The sequence below is a fragment of the Panicum virgatum genome, chromosome 2N (assembly GCF_016808335.1).
Source record: "Panicum virgatum strain AP13 chromosome 2N, P.virgatum_v5, whole genome shotgun sequence".
Classification (NCBI taxonomy): Eukaryota; Viridiplantae; Streptophyta; class Magnoliopsida; order Poales; family Poaceae; genus Panicum; species Panicum virgatum.
The window spans coordinates 30,714,380-30,733,169 of NC_053146.1; the positions used below are offsets into that span (position 1 = coordinate 30,714,380).

At 44.4% G+C, this 18,790-nt stretch overlaps 1 protein-coding gene across 1 annotated transcript; it reads right to left on the reverse strand.

Annotated features, from left to right (window-relative positions):
- Nucleotides 1-7,762: 7,762 nt before the first annotated feature.
- Nucleotides 7,763-13,653, reverse strand: LOC120660199 (polyadenylate-binding protein 2-like). The gene is made up of 9 exons (XM_039938609.1): nucleotides 13,219-13,653; nucleotides 11,549-11,667; nucleotides 10,713-11,369; nucleotides 10,558-10,635; nucleotides 10,383-10,472; nucleotides 9,422-9,559; nucleotides 8,657-8,833; nucleotides 8,347-8,550; nucleotides 7,763-8,264 (listed from the first exon to the last, which is right to left on the reverse strand). The coding sequence occupies exons 1-9, from the start codon at nucleotides 13,496-13,498 to the stop codon at nucleotides 8,013-8,015; spliced, it is 1,995 nt and encodes a 664-aa protein (XP_039794543.1). The 5' UTR covers nucleotides 13,499-13,653; the 3' UTR covers nucleotides 7,763-8,012.
- Nucleotides 13,654-18,790: the final 5,137 nt, after the last annotated feature.

Genomic DNA, 18,790 nt, shown 5'->3' on the forward strand with positions numbered 1-18,790 from the left:
CAAGGAGAAAGAGGGCGAAGCAAAGGGCAAAGAAAACGGTAAGCCCAAGAACTTGAACAAGAGCAAGAAGGGACACAAGAAGGCTAAGGAGATCAAGAAAAACACATCTCCAAACTTGAAGGCGTCATACATGTACACCAAGCCCACCCACAAGAACAAGCAAAAGAGCAACCACTACATACTTGAAAAGAAGAAGAATGGCAAGGTGGTAGCTCATGTCATGGGGTGGAGAACATATGGAAGGAACCGGCATATTTCAGTGCCCAAGGATATTATTCATACCATGGATAGCTCTCAAAAGGTTTGGATCCCTAAAACTTAGGCGCCAAACAAGCACTACGGGGAATTTGGAGGCTTGGCAAGGTTTGGGATGCATGAGTAGGGATGCATCATACAAAGTTGAATTAAAGCCAAGTTATGGATTAAAGATTAGTGACCCAAATTCCCCTCACCTACATATGAGGTAATGAGCAAGGTAAAAGGATGATCTCAATTCATTTGATATCCTTCATGCATCATTGTAGCTCAATGCCTCTCTAGGATTGCATGATCTTATCTTTACTATTTTTATCTTTCATAGCATATCTTGCAATTTGATATCTCTCATATTTGTGGTAAAAATGCTTTTGATATCAATTGCTTGCTTATGATGCCTTGATTAGTAAGTTATGAAGTTAAATCCCCATTATGTGAATTACAAGTGCATACATTTGTTTAAAGTAATTCAAACACTATTGCACACATTTAGGGGGAGCTAACTCTATAACTTACGTTTGTGTGACTAATATGCTTTACAAGTGCTATTTGTTGTAGTCACCTAGAGCTATCTCCATGAGTTCAAATTTCTTTTGAACACTATCCCTACAAGTCACAATTGGCATCACAATTTTAAGATGAGAAGTGCCACAAGCTTTGAAAAAGGGGAGCTTGTTCAAACAAAGGGATATATGCCAAATTTAGTGGGTATAATACTCTATCACTAGTAAATTCCTTTTGCTACTAATGCGCCTTGCTGTTAGTGGTTATGAAGCTTTTAGGTGTTTGATGACAAAGGGGGAGAAATGTACTCTAAAAGCAAGCAAATAGTTGGAGTAAATGATGCCATTAGCAAGGGGGAGGAATGGAAAATGCAATGCAAAAGGATGCATGGTGATAGGGAGAGGTACTTAGTCAATATGGGGAGAAGTGCAATTTGATGATCCCATGGACTAAGGTACAAAAATTTTCATTGCTCATATGGTTCAAACCACACAATTGTCTTACATTGGCCACAAGCCATTGTTTCACAATTGCTATCAAGCTGGAAGCATTTCGTCCTATGGACTAATCAAATGCCGATGGCTTTTAAAATGAGCATTGAAATGTCATCCGAGCAAGCTAAGTAGTTTCTAAATTTTCAATTTGGTACCAATTTCTTATTCTCGCAATTCATCTTGCTTGCTTTGGTTGTGTTGTCATCAATCACCAAAAAGGGGGAGATTGTAGCGAAAATGGCCTCTCATGCCATATTTCAATATAATGTTTTGGCGATTGATAACACACACAACACTTGGACTAATATATGTGTTAAGATGATCATTATCAGGCTTATAGGTCCAAGGGATGAAAAGATACAAAACCCCGAAGAAATCAGGTCGAAAGGACCAAGACAGAGGTAATTTGCACTCATCGGTTAAACCAGCGTGAGGCAAATTACACTCACCGGTGCAATGGGCTCAGAGAAGACTCAGTTAGCAGAGTGCACCGGATGAACCGACGAGGAGCAGAGTGAAGGCATCGGTGCAATAAACCCAAAAACTGAGGCTAGGGTTTTGACTTGCAACATTCTTCTAAAACATCTGAAACACTGAAAACATACGCGTGCAATATGCAGAAAAACCTAGCAAAAAAAAGAGAAGCACTGCAAAGGGTGGTGGGAGGAGGACGAGGATGATGAGCCGGGGAGCTCGCCGCCAAGTGATGCGTGCCCCCATACGCCTCGCTAGCCTGTTGTCGCCACAACCTCATGCCCCATGCGCCTCCGTGCAAGAGATCCACAAGGACAAGAGGAGCTGCCCGCCATGGCGATCCTGCATGCGAAGCTCTGGTAATCTGGTGCATAGCCTGGCGCCCATCCTAGCTAGCATGCGCGAGGGAGGGACCGACGTTCGGCCGGTCAGCTCGCACAGTAGGGGCTAGGGGATGCGTATTGAGAGAGGTGCAAATAGAATGAGGAACAAAAAATAAAGATGAGTTGTGTGGTGGGATAATGGGAGTTAAATATGTGGATGAGAGTGAATGAGGGTAGGCCCAAGTGGAGCATGGTAAGATGGTGAGATAGCTAAAGAGTCAATTCCTTGAATAACATTAAAATTTTAGCCAATCTGTTCAATGCCATCAAAATTTAAATCATCCTTTCATTGCCATTGAAATTTTACTCCGATCCCCTCAATGTCATTCCGAGAGTATGCTTTTAGAATGACGGTTAAATGAGGGTAAAAAAATGATACTACCCCTATAAGATGTGAGATGAAATATTTAAATCCTCCACGGTGTGCTAGTGATGCTAGGAAAAAATAGGACCCACACTGAGTAAACGAGCCCCAGAGCTGCAAGAGCCGCAACATGTAGTCTCTCTTCTCCGTCTCTTCCTTCATGATCCCCCGTTGGATCTCTGTCATCTACAAAAATTTAACTCTCTTCTCTTGGATATTGCTTCCCTATTGGTTCAATTGCAAGGATTCGACAGCAACGGAGGGGGGTGGGCTCCGAGCGGCCATCCTCCCATGCGCCCATAGCCCTGCTTGCGTATCGGGGATGGGGGCTGCTCCGAGCGGCGCTCCTGCTCGGCGCCCGTGCTCGGGCGTCGGGGAGGGGACGTGCTCCGAGCGGCGCCCCTCCCATGCACCTTGCTCGCACGTCGGGGAGGAGAGGTGCGCGCCGAGCGGCGCCCTGCTTGCGCTGCCCTGGATCTGCCGGGCTAGAAGAGAGGAGAGGAGACCGAACAGGAGAGGAGAGGATAGGAAACCCTTCGATAGATGTGGCGTGGGGTTGAAGATAAGTTTCTTGGGGGTGGGGGGGGGTAAAAACAGAACAAAAATATATGGGGATCTAGTTTAACGGTATTTTCACAGTTTTTGCTCCAAATCTAACGGAAATGGCACTAAAAGATTGGAGTAAAATTTTAGTAGTAATGAAGGAATGGTCTAAATTTTGATGGCATTGAAGAAATTGGCTAAAATTTCAATAACATTCAGAAAATTAACTCATAGCTAAATGTGTGGATGAGAGTGATTAGAGGAGGACCCCGAGATGGAGTGTCCGATGCTTCGGACGTTTGTATCTTAGCATTATTGATTAAATAAAGATGTGTGGTGTGGCAGTCCGCAATTCTCGACAATCCTATGCTTTTCAATTTGAGTTAATTGGATCCATGCCATTGCAATTTTTCAAGTTTTCTGATCTGCCACTACAATTCATCTATTCTGAAACTTGCCATTATAATTCTTTGTTTACCTGATCCATGCCATTTTCTACGTCTTTTCGATATCTAGGTCCACTGTCAGACCACTATGCATCTTCCGTATGGACCAAAGTACCCATGTTGCTTCTCCCTACCTCCACTCGCTGACATATGGAGCCCACGTGCAGCTCCTCCTTCAACCTCCAGCCATCCTCCACCATGCAGCCACCGGTCTCGACTTGGCTGCCGACGCCAAGGCGGCCGCTGCAGCAGAGGGCCATCTCGGGGGCTAACACTCAGCGCTCCACACTGCTCTCCACATCCACGCTCCTGCTATGAGACGAATCCGCCGCGTCCTCGACCGCAGCCACGACCTCTGGGTTCGAGAGCTCCGAGTCCTTCGCCATTGTGGCGTTGCAGCCAGTCCCGAGGTGTCGGGGGCTCGCCCGGCCGCCCCCCTCCGCACGTCCACACTCTCTTGGTTCCTTCCTCCCCTTCCCAAGCAAAAGCAAGGACACCAGGCTCCACCATAAATAGCAGCTAGAGGCAGCCGACAGCAGCTCGGCGGGTAGATCTGCAAAGCAAGATCTTGAGAAGCAAGTGAGTGAGCGATCTGCTTGTTATTGCTAGCATGGACGAGGCATCGAGATTAGGCACCGGATGGTGGAGGCGAACGGCATCGCAATGCACGTGGCGGAGTCTGGCGGCGAGGGGAGCCCGCGGGCGGCAGTGGTGTTCCTGCATGGCTTCCCGGAGCTCTGGTACTCGTGGCGCTACCAGATGCAGCACCTGGTCGCATGGGGCTACCGCTGCGTGGCGCCCGATCTCTGTGGCTATGGCGGCATCATGCGTCCAGAGGTTGGCGCTGCCGTGCCCGAGGTGCTGCCGCGCTGCTTTGTGGTGGTGGAGTCGGCGTCGAGCGTCAGAGGGATGGTGCGGTGAGGAGAAGGAAACCCAATCTGCTCGCGTCGGGAACGGGGAGCTTCGCGTTGGTGGGGGGCGCTGGAGGGAGGTGGGAAGAAAGGATTGCCTAAGGTTGAAGCAAAAACTGATATGTGGGGTTCACATGTCAGCGAATGGAGGAAGAGAGAAGCTTTGATCCATACGTAAGATGCTTATGCATACAGTGATTTGATAGTGGGCCTAGGCATCTAAAAAGCGTAAAAAATAACATGGATTAGGTAGACGAAAAATTACAATGGTGACAAATTTCAGAATAAATGAATTATAGTGGTAGATCAGTGAACTTACAAATTTGTAATGACATGAATCTAATTAATCCTTTCAATTTTGCATCCTTCAATTAAATAAAGATGCACGGTGTGACAATCATTTGCTTTCTTCAATTAAATAAAGATGTGACATACTAGTGATTAGCGCGCGCCCATACGCGCGAGTTGACAATACTTAAAAGGATTGTTCTAATAGAAATATTTTGGAACTGCTAGCAATATATATAGTAAATGCGAGTTTCTTTAGGATAAGCTTCTTGTGAAGAAGTACAGGTTACGTATTGTGGAAGATCGGAAGATCCATTTGGATGATAAATGTCCAGACGAACAGCTAACAGGAATCCATCGACCCTATGAAGCGTCTGACCATGGAGCAAACAAATTAGGAAACGGTAAAAAATAAAATACATATACCCTCATCAGCTTTAGGTGGTCTAAGCAAAAGCAGAAGCACGCGGGAACAACAAATATGAAAAACCGCAACTGCAGAATAATATCCCGGTGCAAGTAAACCAGATCCAATTCCAATCTAGGAAATAAAATAATAGAGAAAACTTTAGGCCTAATAAGAATCCTACTTCCTCCTTCCACATTTATAAGTTATGGTGAACCATGGTACAATTTTCTAAACAACACTTTGATCATTTATTTATCATATATTATATCACTTATGATTATAAACTTATAATTATTGTAAAATATATTTGATTACAAATCCAATCATACAAAATTTATATTATAAAAATTAAAAATTTACATTATATTTGCTTGGATCTAACAAGGACCAACAAGCAGCATACCGCAAAACGAAAAGGCAAATAGAGGCGTACAAAGGAGAAGACAAAAAGAACCAATAAACAAAGGGGGTGAGCAGCAGGGATTGCAAGCAGAACCAGCGGCACGTAAACAGCGCAGCAATGAAAACAAGAGCAAAGCAGGCATCAAACCTCAGAGATGAAAGGACGGAAGACAGGAAGCAACCAAAAATTTTTGGGCGGGTAAAATTTTTTTACCTTTTTTTACAATACTAATTAGCAATATTAAATATAGATTAATTATAAAACTAATTACACAGATGGATGGGAAATCATGAGATAAATTTATTGAGCTTATTAACCCATCATTAATGGTTGTTTACTGTAGTACGACATTGTCTAATCATTGTATAATTAGGTTCATTAGATTCATCTTACGATTTTGCCCGAGGGTTATGGAATGAATTTTATCAGTTATCCATATTTAATATTTTTAATTAGTAGTCAAACGTTCGAAGTTACTGTAGCATAGGGAAAATTTTGAGGACTGAACGCGCCCTAACAAAACTTACCTTTGAAGGAAAACCAAAGGACCTGAATGCAGAATCAGAACTTATCAACGACCAGGAAAACCGGGTACGGAAGTGATACAGAAGCGCCAACACACCCACATGCAAGCCACGTGGTGAGGTTACTGGCAGCGCATCACAAGCAGTCAGTGGTCTAACTTCTGTGGAAAGGGCAAACATCTCGCCGATTAGCTTCGCCAGCGTCTCCCAGGCAACCGATCGGCATCGCAGGGTCCCAGATTTGCAGCCGACGTGGCAGGGTTGCACGGGCGCCTCCCTCGCCCCGAATGTAATCGGATATATCTTGGCGTTTTTTATTTTTATATTTTTCAAAATCGTTTTTTACAGAAATATATTTTTAGTTTCACAATCTACAGGTTTATACTCCTACCGCCCGGCAGGGAGGCGGCAGGGGCCTAGGGGCGGCCGGCCCCCTGCCGACCCCCAGGCCCCTACCGCCCGGCAGGGGGGCGGCAGACTCCCCCAATATAAAAGCCGAGGTCCCCCCACACCTGCATTTGCAGCAAACAATATCCATAGAGGGAAAAAGGAGAGACGTGTGGTGAGGGAGGGAGTTGCAACAGTGAAGCCCTGCCGGATTCCGCACTTGTAATCTGTAGGTAAGTTACGTATGAATCCATTAATATTGTAAAGCAATTTAATTTAATTAATGATATAGTATTAAAATTTCAGTTCAGTATTAAAATTTCAGTTTATTACAGCCTTGTTTCTAAATGAATTATAAATTAAAATATAATTTATGTTTTGGATAGAATTAAAATATAGAATTACCCCGAGGACATGGAGTTGATTAACAAATCGATACCAAATTTCCGTAAATTGGTATGTATCTTCGGTGGAGTTATACCGCAAACTAGACGAAGGAGGTGGAAAAAATCTTCGGGTGATAGTTCTTGGCCTCCGCAAGAACAGATGACCGGAGATTCGTCAAATCATGTTGCACCACCTCAAGCATCAACTTTAATTAAACCTATTTCTAAAACCATGGTACGGCTTCTATTATAACTACTAATCCGAACCCTAAGCGGTTACAATTATAAAAAACACTAATTATAGAATTAAAAATACAAAAAATTTAGAATGAAAATTGAGAAATATTAGTTACATGCGATTCGGATCCAAAATCCGGCAGGACTTCGCTGTTGCAACTCCCTCCCTCACCCCATGTCTCTCCTTTTTCCCTCTATGGATGTTGTTTGCTACAAATGCAGATGGGGGACCTCGGCTTTTATATTGGGGGGAGCCTGCTGCCCCCTGTCGGGCGGTAGGGGTATAAACTTGTAAATTGTGAAACCGAAAATATATTTCTATAAAAAACGATTTTGAAAAATAAAAAAACGCATATATCTTGCCTAGTCAATTGGGATGGGTTCGTTAGCCCAAGATACAACCTGGAGCCGGGCCACTTCTAAACCCAGCATGAGAAATTGCCCAATCAAAGCCTGGGCCAACTTGAGCTTGCTGTGAACCGTGCAGTTAGGGCGACCACATTTCCTTGCATCTAGGTTCCTTTCCGTGAAAGTGTTGCAAAAGCATGAGCGGAGGGCACCAGTCTCACAAATGCACTACTTTGCGATCGCTTAACCTCCGTGCCTCCGTGCACCTAAGACGTTAATAGATAACACTTAAATGCACCTCCAACCCTAAAAAAAGTAATATAAAATTTTAGACTAGAGAGCATTGAAGATACATCTAAGATGGCTAATTTGCACCTCTAACTACACCCTCATCCAATCAAATCAATAACGAACAACGACGCCGAATAAAGAACAGTAATAAATTTGGTGATAACCCGACATCTTCGATGAAACAACATATCCATACAACCAAAACAACCAATCCATGACAAATCTAGACCAACCCTAGTTCAGCTAATTATAGAGCAAGCTAAAACTCCAATAAACCAAGCAAACCAAGTCATTGCACTCTAGATAGGATAGGTATCAAGCAAAAATTGCCAGCAGCCTCCAATCTATCAAGTCATCGGACACATTCAGCTGGAGACGACGCCGTCATTCAGGGACAGATTAGCCAGCTGCTGCTCGGGGGAAGCATTGGTCGGCTGGAGATGCTGGGCGGAGCGGAGGACCTCCATGGCTTCAGCAACCTTGGCCTTGAGCGCATCTGGTGACTCCAGCAGGTGCAGGACCTCCGTCTGGTCCATCTCCAAAAGCATGCCAGTCACCTTGGCAGCCTGCTCATGCTCCAGCTGATCAACTAGAGGATACAGGTTCTCACCAAGCATCTGCAACACATTACAAGGTAAATAAATCCTTAATTAAGAAAAGAAAAAGACAAGCCAACAAATCACAGGCTCAATATCATACCAGCCTCTGCTGATCCGGTGGGGCGTTGGCAAGCGCAGTGGCTAGTGCCCCAATTGGAACAGGTTGTGACACGCCAGCATCTCTAATTGGCATCCCACCCATCTCATATGGAGATGGCATCACAGCCCCAATACCATGCATGCCAGGATCAGGCATTCCACGTCCAGTGGGATAGCGGTACCCACGCCCACCTCTAGGGAACATCTGCATCATACAGAAAATTCAGGTCAGTTCCACCAAAAGCTGAAAACCAACACAGGGCACTAAAATCAAAATAAAAATGAATAATGTCTTTACTAATACAGGATACCTGTTGCTGACCCCCCATTGGCATGGGTTGCTGCATTCCACCAGCACCAGCACCAGCACGCCTACCAGCAGGACGCTGTGGTTGCTGCCCTTGCTGAACCATTGGCATCATAAAGTTTGGCATTGGACCCCCAGGCCTCATCCCAGGCATCAAAGGTTGCTGGAAGGCAAATCCAGCCTAACAAACAACACAATACTTGTCAGATCCACAAATTCGAAGGCCAAAAACCAGGTGTTCATGTCCATAACACAAACCAAGAGGATATGAACAATCAGTAAAGAATTATTCACAATGAATGATTTCATATTGAACAGAGTTCCATTTGTGTCGAACCATTTTCACAAAGAAATCAGGAAACTAAATAGAGATCACTATCAAGTGCATCGAGGTTGCAGTTCAATACCATATCAATACTAGGGTTACAGACTTACGATTTTTGTATAATAAATCAAGCAACACAGCTTTGGGCGCAAGCAAACCAGTAAAGCTTACAGAAGAGTGGCACAGAGCATAATCAGAAGTTCAGACCAAATATGATATCACAGCACGGGTCCAATAATTTGATCAATACACCCTGTGCTTTTTTCTTCAATTGTGCCCCCTCACTCTTTCATAGAAAGATAGAAAGCGGGGCAGTAGGGTTTAGGTTATCTTTTTCACTAAATATAGTGGTAAGTGTACACAGTAAGATTCATGTCAACAAAGGATATCAATTATCCAACACACCAAGCTGCATACACATAATAAAAGCAAAGAATGTAATACCTGAGGGTTGATGAAGGCTGGAGGTGGCTGACCATAAAACAGCTGTTGACCAACTCCAGGAACACCAGGTGGAAACATGGGCATGCGAGGACCAACGGAAGGTCCCATTGCAACAGGACGCATTTGTGAAAATTGTGCCTGCAAAGTACAAGTAAAATTAATACCAGATTCCAAAGCAGATTACACCAGAACAAATATGAGGATGAAAAGTACATTACATGAACACAAATGAACTGAACACACACAAAAAATCATTCTAGTAAAGCAATTTTGCCAATTAACAAAACAAGTAGGAATAATTATGCAGTGACACTGTAGAAGTGCACAGATTTGAAAGTTAGTGATTCTGATGCCATACAGCTCATGAGTCATACTTTCCAGCTCACATAAAACTAGTCAACTTGCCCACCCAAAATGCCATTTACATATATCTATGAACTATCAAAAGCCAAATATGTTGAACAACCAGAAGCACTCGTCAGTAACCATTACAAAGTGTAATGCATATAGAGTTCTCCCTCTGCTCAAGAACAAAAGATGTATTCTATTTTGATTAGGACTAAAGCTAGACTTCGACCATTGATTTATTGATATCATTTTAGCTATAATAACATTTCGTGATGGTAAATATGAATCTAGCTGTATAAATTCTGTACAGCCTGCCAAACATACTTAAAATTTGATTATATATGTTGGTCAAAGTATAGAAAGCTTGACACTTCTAAAATAAAATATACTGCAATTTTTTTGGGCCAAGGAATCCAATAAGAATGCACATTACATTAACATGTGAAATACAACATATGTGGAGTGGAGATGCATAGCTTAAAAACATCCACCAGACTTATTGACGACATTGTGATGAAAAAACAAGAGATTCTGCATTACAAAAAAGCATGCAAAAGCATAACTAATATAAAACATTGTCATTCAGTAAACTTATGTCCCAATACATATTTACCTGTAGCTTTGCCTTCCTGTCTTCTTTCCGCTGCGCAAGAGCTACATAAAGGGGCTTGCTTCCAACCATTTTACCATTCATTTCAGTGAGCTACAAGGGAGCCAAGAAGACATTATTTTATCAATTTGTCAAATCAAATCAGAATTCCAAAATACATGGACCAAACGAAGCTTACAGCGCGGGCAGCATCATCCGCGGATTTGAAAGCAACAAATCCAGACCCTCTGCTGACACCATTTGAATCCCGCATAACCTACAATATAGTTCCTGTCAGCAACCAAAACTAGGAAGCATATTATGAACGAATTAGCCAGTGAACAGTGAACTGACCTTGCAGGAAGTAATAGAGCCATAGTCAGCAAAGAGTTCACGCAACTTCTCATCATCAACATTGTCCTCTAAGTTTTTCAGATACAAGTTAGTGTTTTGGAACTTCTCAGTTACTTCTTGAATATTCTTTTCAAATTTCTCCTTCAACTCCATCTCTCTTTCTGACTTCTTCTGTGCTCTTCCAACATACAATTCCTTTTCATTGAATACTTTGCCATTCAACTCTTGAACAGCCTGAGCAGCATCATCAGCATTTTCAAAATTGACAAATCCAAAACACCTGGATTTTCCATCAGTGTCCCTCATAACAACAGCACTAGTTATGGTTCCATATTTTCCAAACATCTCCTTCAACTCATCATCAGTTACAGTCTCAGACAGATTCTTCACATAAACATTGCTGAACTTGACATTGCTGGAGACATTTTCACGGTCCTGCTTGCGAACAAAAGGTCCAACATACACTTTCTTGTCATTGATAAGCATTCCATTAAGCTTATCAATAGCAGACTGAGCAGATTCATCCCTCTCAAACTGAACAAAGCCATAGCCCCTTGATTCTCCCGAGGGGTCTGTAGCAATTTTACATGAAAGGATGTTCCCAAATGCACAGAACGTGTCATACAAAGCTTTGTTGTCTATTGATTTATCAAGATTCTGCAAAATAGTACAGAGGGTCAGCCTTCATAAGTGGAAAGTTATAGCATATAGAAATTAAGCACAACATCAACAACAAAGCCCTTTTAATCCCAGTTCATTGGGGCGGCAAAAGATAAAACCCAGCAAGAACCCTCAGATAAGTGCACTAAAAAGAAGCATAGAAATTTGGATCTCACCTTAATAAATATATTTCCTGTGCCACTTTTGCGCGAGCTGGGGTCACGGTTAGAATACATGATCCTGATAGGCTTTCCATTGATAGGAGTGAAGTTAAGCAGTTCAAGGGCCCGTGCAGCTGCAATAAATCTCTAATCAGTAAAAGATCACAAAGAAGATAAGGTTGTTTCACAATGAAGTACAATATGCAAATAAGCTGGAGTCAGAAAAGAATGCAATCACAAATAAGGTCCCAAGGGCAACTGCAATATTTACTTCATTTTTATACTAGACCTCTACAGTACAGCCACACACACACAGCATGGATTGCATGCTATTAATTAGTTTTAAAAATACACTGGGGTAATAAAAAAAATTGGTAACCCATGGATGCAGTACAAACACACAAACATCATGCTGGCACATCTTGCAAGAAAATCAGCAACATACAGAACGAAGTAGCAGCAGCATCCTTTGTAATAAGAATAAAAGAAACTGCTTAGTGACAGATACCACCAGAACCAGCTTAGCAAAAGATTTTTAGCCAACAATCAGGTACAACCCCTCCCTTGATATAACAACACATTAAACCGCACAAATTTGAGAGGAAAGAAACAATTCCCACTAAAGGGCCGTTTGGGAGGGCCCCCCAAAGCGGTTTCACCAGTGAAGCCAAAAAAGTGGCTCCACCCAGATTCTAGTTCATTTTTACCCTAGCTTACAAAACAGCTTCACGCTATAATGCCTCAATTTGCGTTGAACAGGTGAAGCCGAAGCCGATAAAAGCTCTCCTAAACAGTCCCTAAATTCACATGAACAGAAAAGCTAAGCACTTGCAAATGAATGAAAAACATCTCCCTAGAAACATAGGAAGGCTTCAAGCTATCTCACAAGATCTACAATGCCAGGTGATGTCACTTTTGTGGGGCAGCCAAGCTCCTTATTTTGAGGAAAAATTTTAAACCAACAATATCAAGAAACTAAAAATCCACAGAGATAAACATGCTGCAATCCCAGCCAACACATAACAAGAAGCAGCGATCCTAAAGCTCTGTTGCCAGTAACCAAGAGAAAAGTTCTGGCAGCTACATAACATACTCCAAGGTAAGTTACAAAGTGTCGCCGTACAAAAATGCACAGGCATTGCACCTACTTATAAAGAATCCTAGCATATTGAAAGAAGGAACACCAATAAATATTAGTAGATAAGCAATACAAGAGAACATTTTTCTGGCTCCTACGAAGGCAAAAAACAACATGAAGTAACAGGTATACATTAACCAGAAGAACATAACTTGCCCAAAGAAGGAATCAGCAAACATACACCTCCCTTCAATCCACAATTTATAAGTAATTCTTCAGTACGAGGAAAGTTTTTTTAATTAAATAAATCAACAAAACAAATATCCCCACCGACAAAACACGTTGTAAACACAGCAACACATCAAAAGAAGCAACATCCTACACCTCAGATACGGGTGACACAGGACACACCATGATTGCGGGGCAATAGCGCTGGAAACTCTATACAACCACATCGAGTCAACCGATCAGGGATTTGGCGGCTAAACCCTAACCACCGCTAAATCTGCCGGCTTTTACAAACCCTAGCCCGGAGCCGATCGCAACCACCGGCGCCGGAACCCTAATTGACAGATCGGGGGCACTGGAGAGGAGTCCGGGGGCTCACCGTCGGCCGGGTTGTTGTAGTTGACGTAGGCGTACCCGAGCGACTTGCGGGAGTTTATGTCCCTGCAGACGCGGACGGAGACGACACCGCCGACCTGGCTGAAGACGTCGAACAGCTGCGCGTCCTGCACGCTCTCGTGCAGGTCGCCCACGTACAGCGAGGTCGCGGGGAACGCCGCCCCGGCAGCCGCCGCCACGGCCGGAGCCGCCGGGGAGCCGCCGCCGGACTCGGACGCGGATCCAGCCGCCGCTGCCGCCGCCTGCTGCCCCTGCGCCGCCATCTCCGATCGGGTGGTGGTGATTTTTTCTGGGATTTTTTGCGGATTTTTTTGGGGGGTAGGTTTTCTGGTTTAGGGTTTGATAAGGGTTGGGGCTCTCCCGGGGTCAGGGCAGGGCTCCCAACGGCGGCGTCGCGAGGAGAGAGAAGAGAGCGCGGGGGCGTCGCGGCGGGGGAGGGGCGCAATTTGTACCCCCGGGGCAAAACCCTCGTCGGCCCTGGCCGTCGGATCGGGTACGGCGCCAGCGGACGGAGTGGATCGTGACGCGTGGGGAGGCCGACGTGTCCGAGCGGGATGGGGGCTGAGGGATTGGATACGCGAAACAAATTCGGATATCCGTATTTACTTCCAGTTTCCACCCCTAAATGGAAATGGATAGGATACGTATGGAAATAGATTTGGATATCTCGGATATTCATTTTTCTATTTCCTTACCATTTCCATCCGTACTCCGGAGGCAGCAGCACGATAAGACAATTGGAGGAAATAGTGCGAACCTGACCAAGAACTTTGTGGCCGAGTTCGTTCTTTCAAGAATGGAATGTCTTAGGCTGTGTTCAGATTCCAAAAAAATTTGGCAAAAAAACATCACATCACATGTTTGGATACATGCATGAAGTGCTAAATGATGTTTATTTATAATTTTTTTTGCACGTATGGGTTGTGAATCACGAAACGAATCTAATGAGCATACTTAATTCATGATTTGCAACAGTGATGCTACAGTTATCATTCGCTAATTATGTATTAATCATGGATTAAATAGGCTCATTAGATTCCTCTCAGATTCCTCTCGCGATTTACAACTCATCCGTGCAAAAAAATTTATAAATAGACTTTATTTTGTAGTCTGAAATAGCAAGTTCTGTTTCAAAATTTTTTGGCCAAATAAACTAAACACAGCAGTTCCAAAATGGATGAAACACATATGCATCATACATCGAGGTTTGTATAGAGCGAAATCAAATACGCGATCGTGGCAAATCTAAAATGTAAAATTACAAGGAGTTTATTTTCCTCTTCTTCTTCCTCCATTCTCTCATTTTCTTTTTCTTCCTCCTTTCATCTTCCTCTCCTTCATTCGTAGTTAAAAATTATGAAGGGAGCTTTGGGGACTCCATGGGATCTAGGGGTAGGGGCAGCTGGAGCTCCCAAGCACCCCTAGATCCTCCCATGCCGACGATAACAAATTAGATGGTCTTGTGATCATCATGCACTACGCCAGCAAAGATGGCTGCGAGCTCCTCCATTTGACACGATCGTTGGGCAGTATAAAAGCAACTCCAGCAGACTCTCTAAATTACTGCGTAACTAAGCTATTTAGTAGAACTATATGATTCTGGCCCTTCCCTGTCCCAACCTCCTTCATATCCAGTGCCGATATATAAAGGCGCTAGAAATAAATGAGGTATCAGAGTCGAGAGAATTTCGACCATGGTTTGGCTGCCCTAGACTGTAGCAAGAGAGAAAAGAATCAGAGTGTGAAATTATTTAAACAATTTTATCTTTTTATGTAATATTTAATCAAGTTTCGAAGTGTTCAACCAACAGTAACAATGCATAAGACAGCAATATCCAATGGGTAACGTTGTTCGTTCCAATGCAACTATGCATATTAATTTCCGAAAGGAAATTGAGTCTCTTTATCGATAATTGAAAGGATCTTGGTGATGTCTAGAGGGAGGTGAATAGGCGAACCTGAAAAACTAAAAAATTATTCGCAACGGATTAGTCTATCGGAACTTCCAACCCTGTGAAGGAAGTTCCGACCAAATATGAATTTGAACGAAATACAAGTTTTTAGGAGAACCTGGGATAAGTGTTCGAATCAATGTTCACAAGTATATCCTAAAGCAACCTAAGTGTGATCTCACACAAAGAAACAATGCACAAATGTTGATCGGGACAAAATAAGCAATATGTCAACTAGAGCAAGATATGAACACGAAGAACATGAGACACACGATTTGTTCCCGAAGTTGACTTCCACAAAAGAAGCTATGTCTCCGTTGAGGTGCTCACAAAGAGCAGGGTTGCCCTCTAACCCTTTACCTCACACAATCAATCACTTAGGAAGATTGAGTCTCTTACTAGTGATGTCCACAAAGGACGGGGTGATACAAACTTTCTGGGGCGCTCACACATGAGAGGGTGCTCCACGGACAACACCGAACCATATAGGAGTAAGCTCCAAGAGTAACAAACGTGAATCGAACGTTGGAGATGCTTCTAGTGACCTTGAAAAGAACTTAGCTGCTCACACAAGTGAATGGCTCAAGCTCACACTCAAATCTTGCTCACACCCAAGCCCTAGCTTGGATTAACTCAAGGATTAGCTCTTGAAGGGAATGGGGAGAAGTTTTGGAAGCTTGAGGAGTGTTTGAGTTCGTAGAGTCAGCAGCACAAGAGATAGGGGCTAAGGGGGGTATATATTCCCGAGCCCCAAAAATTAGCCATTACTAGGCGTTTTATGTGTTTATCGGAACTTCCGACACAAGGTTGGAACTTTCGACCAGTTAGAGAAACATTTTCCCAAGAGCCCTTTGCCGAAAATAACACAGAAGTTCCGAGGGGGGTTGGTGTTGGTGTTTACCGCCAAGTCTGCTCAGGGATACCCTTAGCAGTAGAATTGTAGGTAGGGATCGACTGCTCTGGAACTCGATGGTGCAAGGAACACAAGGATTTAGATAGGTTCGGGCTGCGAGATGCGTAATACCCTACGTCTTGTGTGGTTGTTTGTATTGCCTTAGGTGTTAATGTGTTTTGAGGGGGTCCCTGCCCGCCCTTATATATCCGGGGGGACAGGGTTACATGGAAAGTCCTAGCCGAGTACTGTTAAAGTCCTACTACAACCCGGCCGGGTAGTTTCCTTGTACTGCAGCTAGTTCTACACCTATTCGGGTAGTTACAAAAGAGATAAAGTACATTCATGCGCTATCCCTTACTCTAGAACATTCTAAGCCTATGAGCAGTCCTGCTGCCCCGGGTCTGACAAGCCTCCGAGCTCTTCATAACCGAGTCCTGCAGACGTCGAGTACTTTGTCAGGCTTCTTCGAGTACTTCAAGTAGTCAGAACATTCTTCTAGTTACTTTTGGGCCTTCCTTCGGGTACGTCGAGTAGTCTTCCAAATACTTCCGATTGCTCCGAGCCTGTGAGGTGCTCAAGCCCCGAAATCTTGATCATATATGGTGTGCGAAGTATTCGCGCTCCATATGGAGTAACCCCCGAGCCTTAGGTTGAATCGCAGAATCAGGCTGAGGGTCACTTCAGTCTTTTTCTTTTTTTATTTTCCAAAAAAATTTGAAAAATAAATCATTGATGCCACATATCCCGCAACCCCCGAGCCTTAAATCAAAATCCCGTGTCTTGTGGGTAGCCCCCGAGCTAAAATTTGGAATTAAGGATCTAATTCGTGGTGTCAAATTTTATTCCAAGAATATCTGCAGGTTTAATCAGATCCGATATTCGAAAAGATCCCTTTTTCGGGTAATATCCCAGAAAAATGATACGATTGGATATGCCACACTGATTGCACCCGTGATATCCTCAAAAATAAAACCCGAGATGTTTATCTATTTACTATACACTCACATGGGAATTCACTGTGTGGAGAATCTACACTATTACACCCGTGATTGCTGTGACTGTAGTGTCACGAGGTATCCTCCAGTGAAACCCATGTGGCTATATAAAGTGGGTGAGAGACCCTGCCAGAATCACCATCTTTCTGAAGCCATGGCTTGCATTTGGTGTACTTGCTCTCGCCCTCCTGAAAGTTGTGTAGTGTTTTCCAGCAAAAGATGCTTGTCGTGGCTCAAGGAGGAGGGCCACAGCCGGGTGGCGTAGTGCACCCGCCTAATCCCGAAGGGTGGTTACTCGGGAAAGTGCAAGCTATTCCTCATATTTACTCATGAAGCAAGAACACAAGAACACACGAGGATTTAGAGTGGTTCGGGCCGCCGGAGCGTAAAACCCTACGTCCACTAAGAGTTCTATTGCTCTAGTATTCATGGATGAGTCTATCCTCTGCCTCCAAGCCCCTTTTGAGACTTGAGTCATTCTCTAGCGGGCGCCCCCCTTTTATAGCGCAAGGAGGACGCGTACACAGGCGTTCGACCCCGACAGATGGGCCCAACAAGGATGTATATTTTACTATAAAAAAGACACTAATGGTGCTACAGTGGTTGAGAATCTCTTCCCGGATACGCTTCATTGCACTGTAGACTCTCTGACCGAAGGGAGTCTTCACTTGTCCCATCGGCGAGGCGCCCGTTGAGGCAGTGTAGGTTGCGGTGTAGACTGTTGGGTCTACCGCGTAGGCGTTATGATACTCCGTTGCCGAGCTGTCGTAGCAGACTGACGCGCGTGGCGTGGGTGGCGCCATCGGCTGTACTGTGCGCCTTGGTAACGCGCGATCAGCAGAACAGCGTGGCAAAAGTCTCCTCTGGCTCTGCTGTGGCAGAGCGCACTTAACGTCCCCCGCATTGAATGTGGTAGGTGGGCGAGTCTTCCCGAGGAAGCTAGGTGGCCGCGCGCGTGCCTGCGCCTGCGGACATGTGGCGACTCCGGACCCCCTTAGGTGGGGTGTCTGTTCCCTCCCCGCTGAGGGGTCCGGATAGTATATGGTGGTTCGGGACCTCGTGGGAGGTCCGGGTCCCCCGGCTGTTTTGGCTCAGCGCTCCCCTCTCCGGGACACGTGGTGACCCCGGACCCGTTCACGAGCGGGAAGCGGGTCCGGGACTGTTGGTCCGATGTGGTGGAGGCGGACCCCAGGGGTCCGGTTTGTTCAGCTCCTTAGGGCGTAGTTACAGATAACTACGCGAGTCTTGATATAGCAAGAGGGGGTACCCTAGTCCAGAGGTACCGACAATGCTAGAAGAGTGCTTGCGAGTGGCAAGAGAAGTCTCTGCTGCCAAACCCTGCAACACTGCTTCTCTCAGTGGATCCATGCTGGAAATCATTTCCTTGCATATTCCAATGAGGCAGGTTCTCCGTAGATGGGTTGCATCTACTTGTGTCATACTCTTGGGGTTCCCAGGTTGTGGGTACCCAAGAACTGACATCTCTGGTGGGGAGACTTAATTTTGTCACAACGTATTCAGGGAGAAGGAAAAATTCCTCTGCAAGATGCAAGAAGAGGTCTTGCGAGGCGCTTACTGTAATCTGCCTCCTTGCTCTTGAAACTTTTCTCCCAGAATACGAGTATCATTATTCTCTTAATAGGAACAACAAGTTTGTGTAACGACCCATCTCTGATAATGCGAGATTGAAACGTCAAGTGACCATAATGTGTA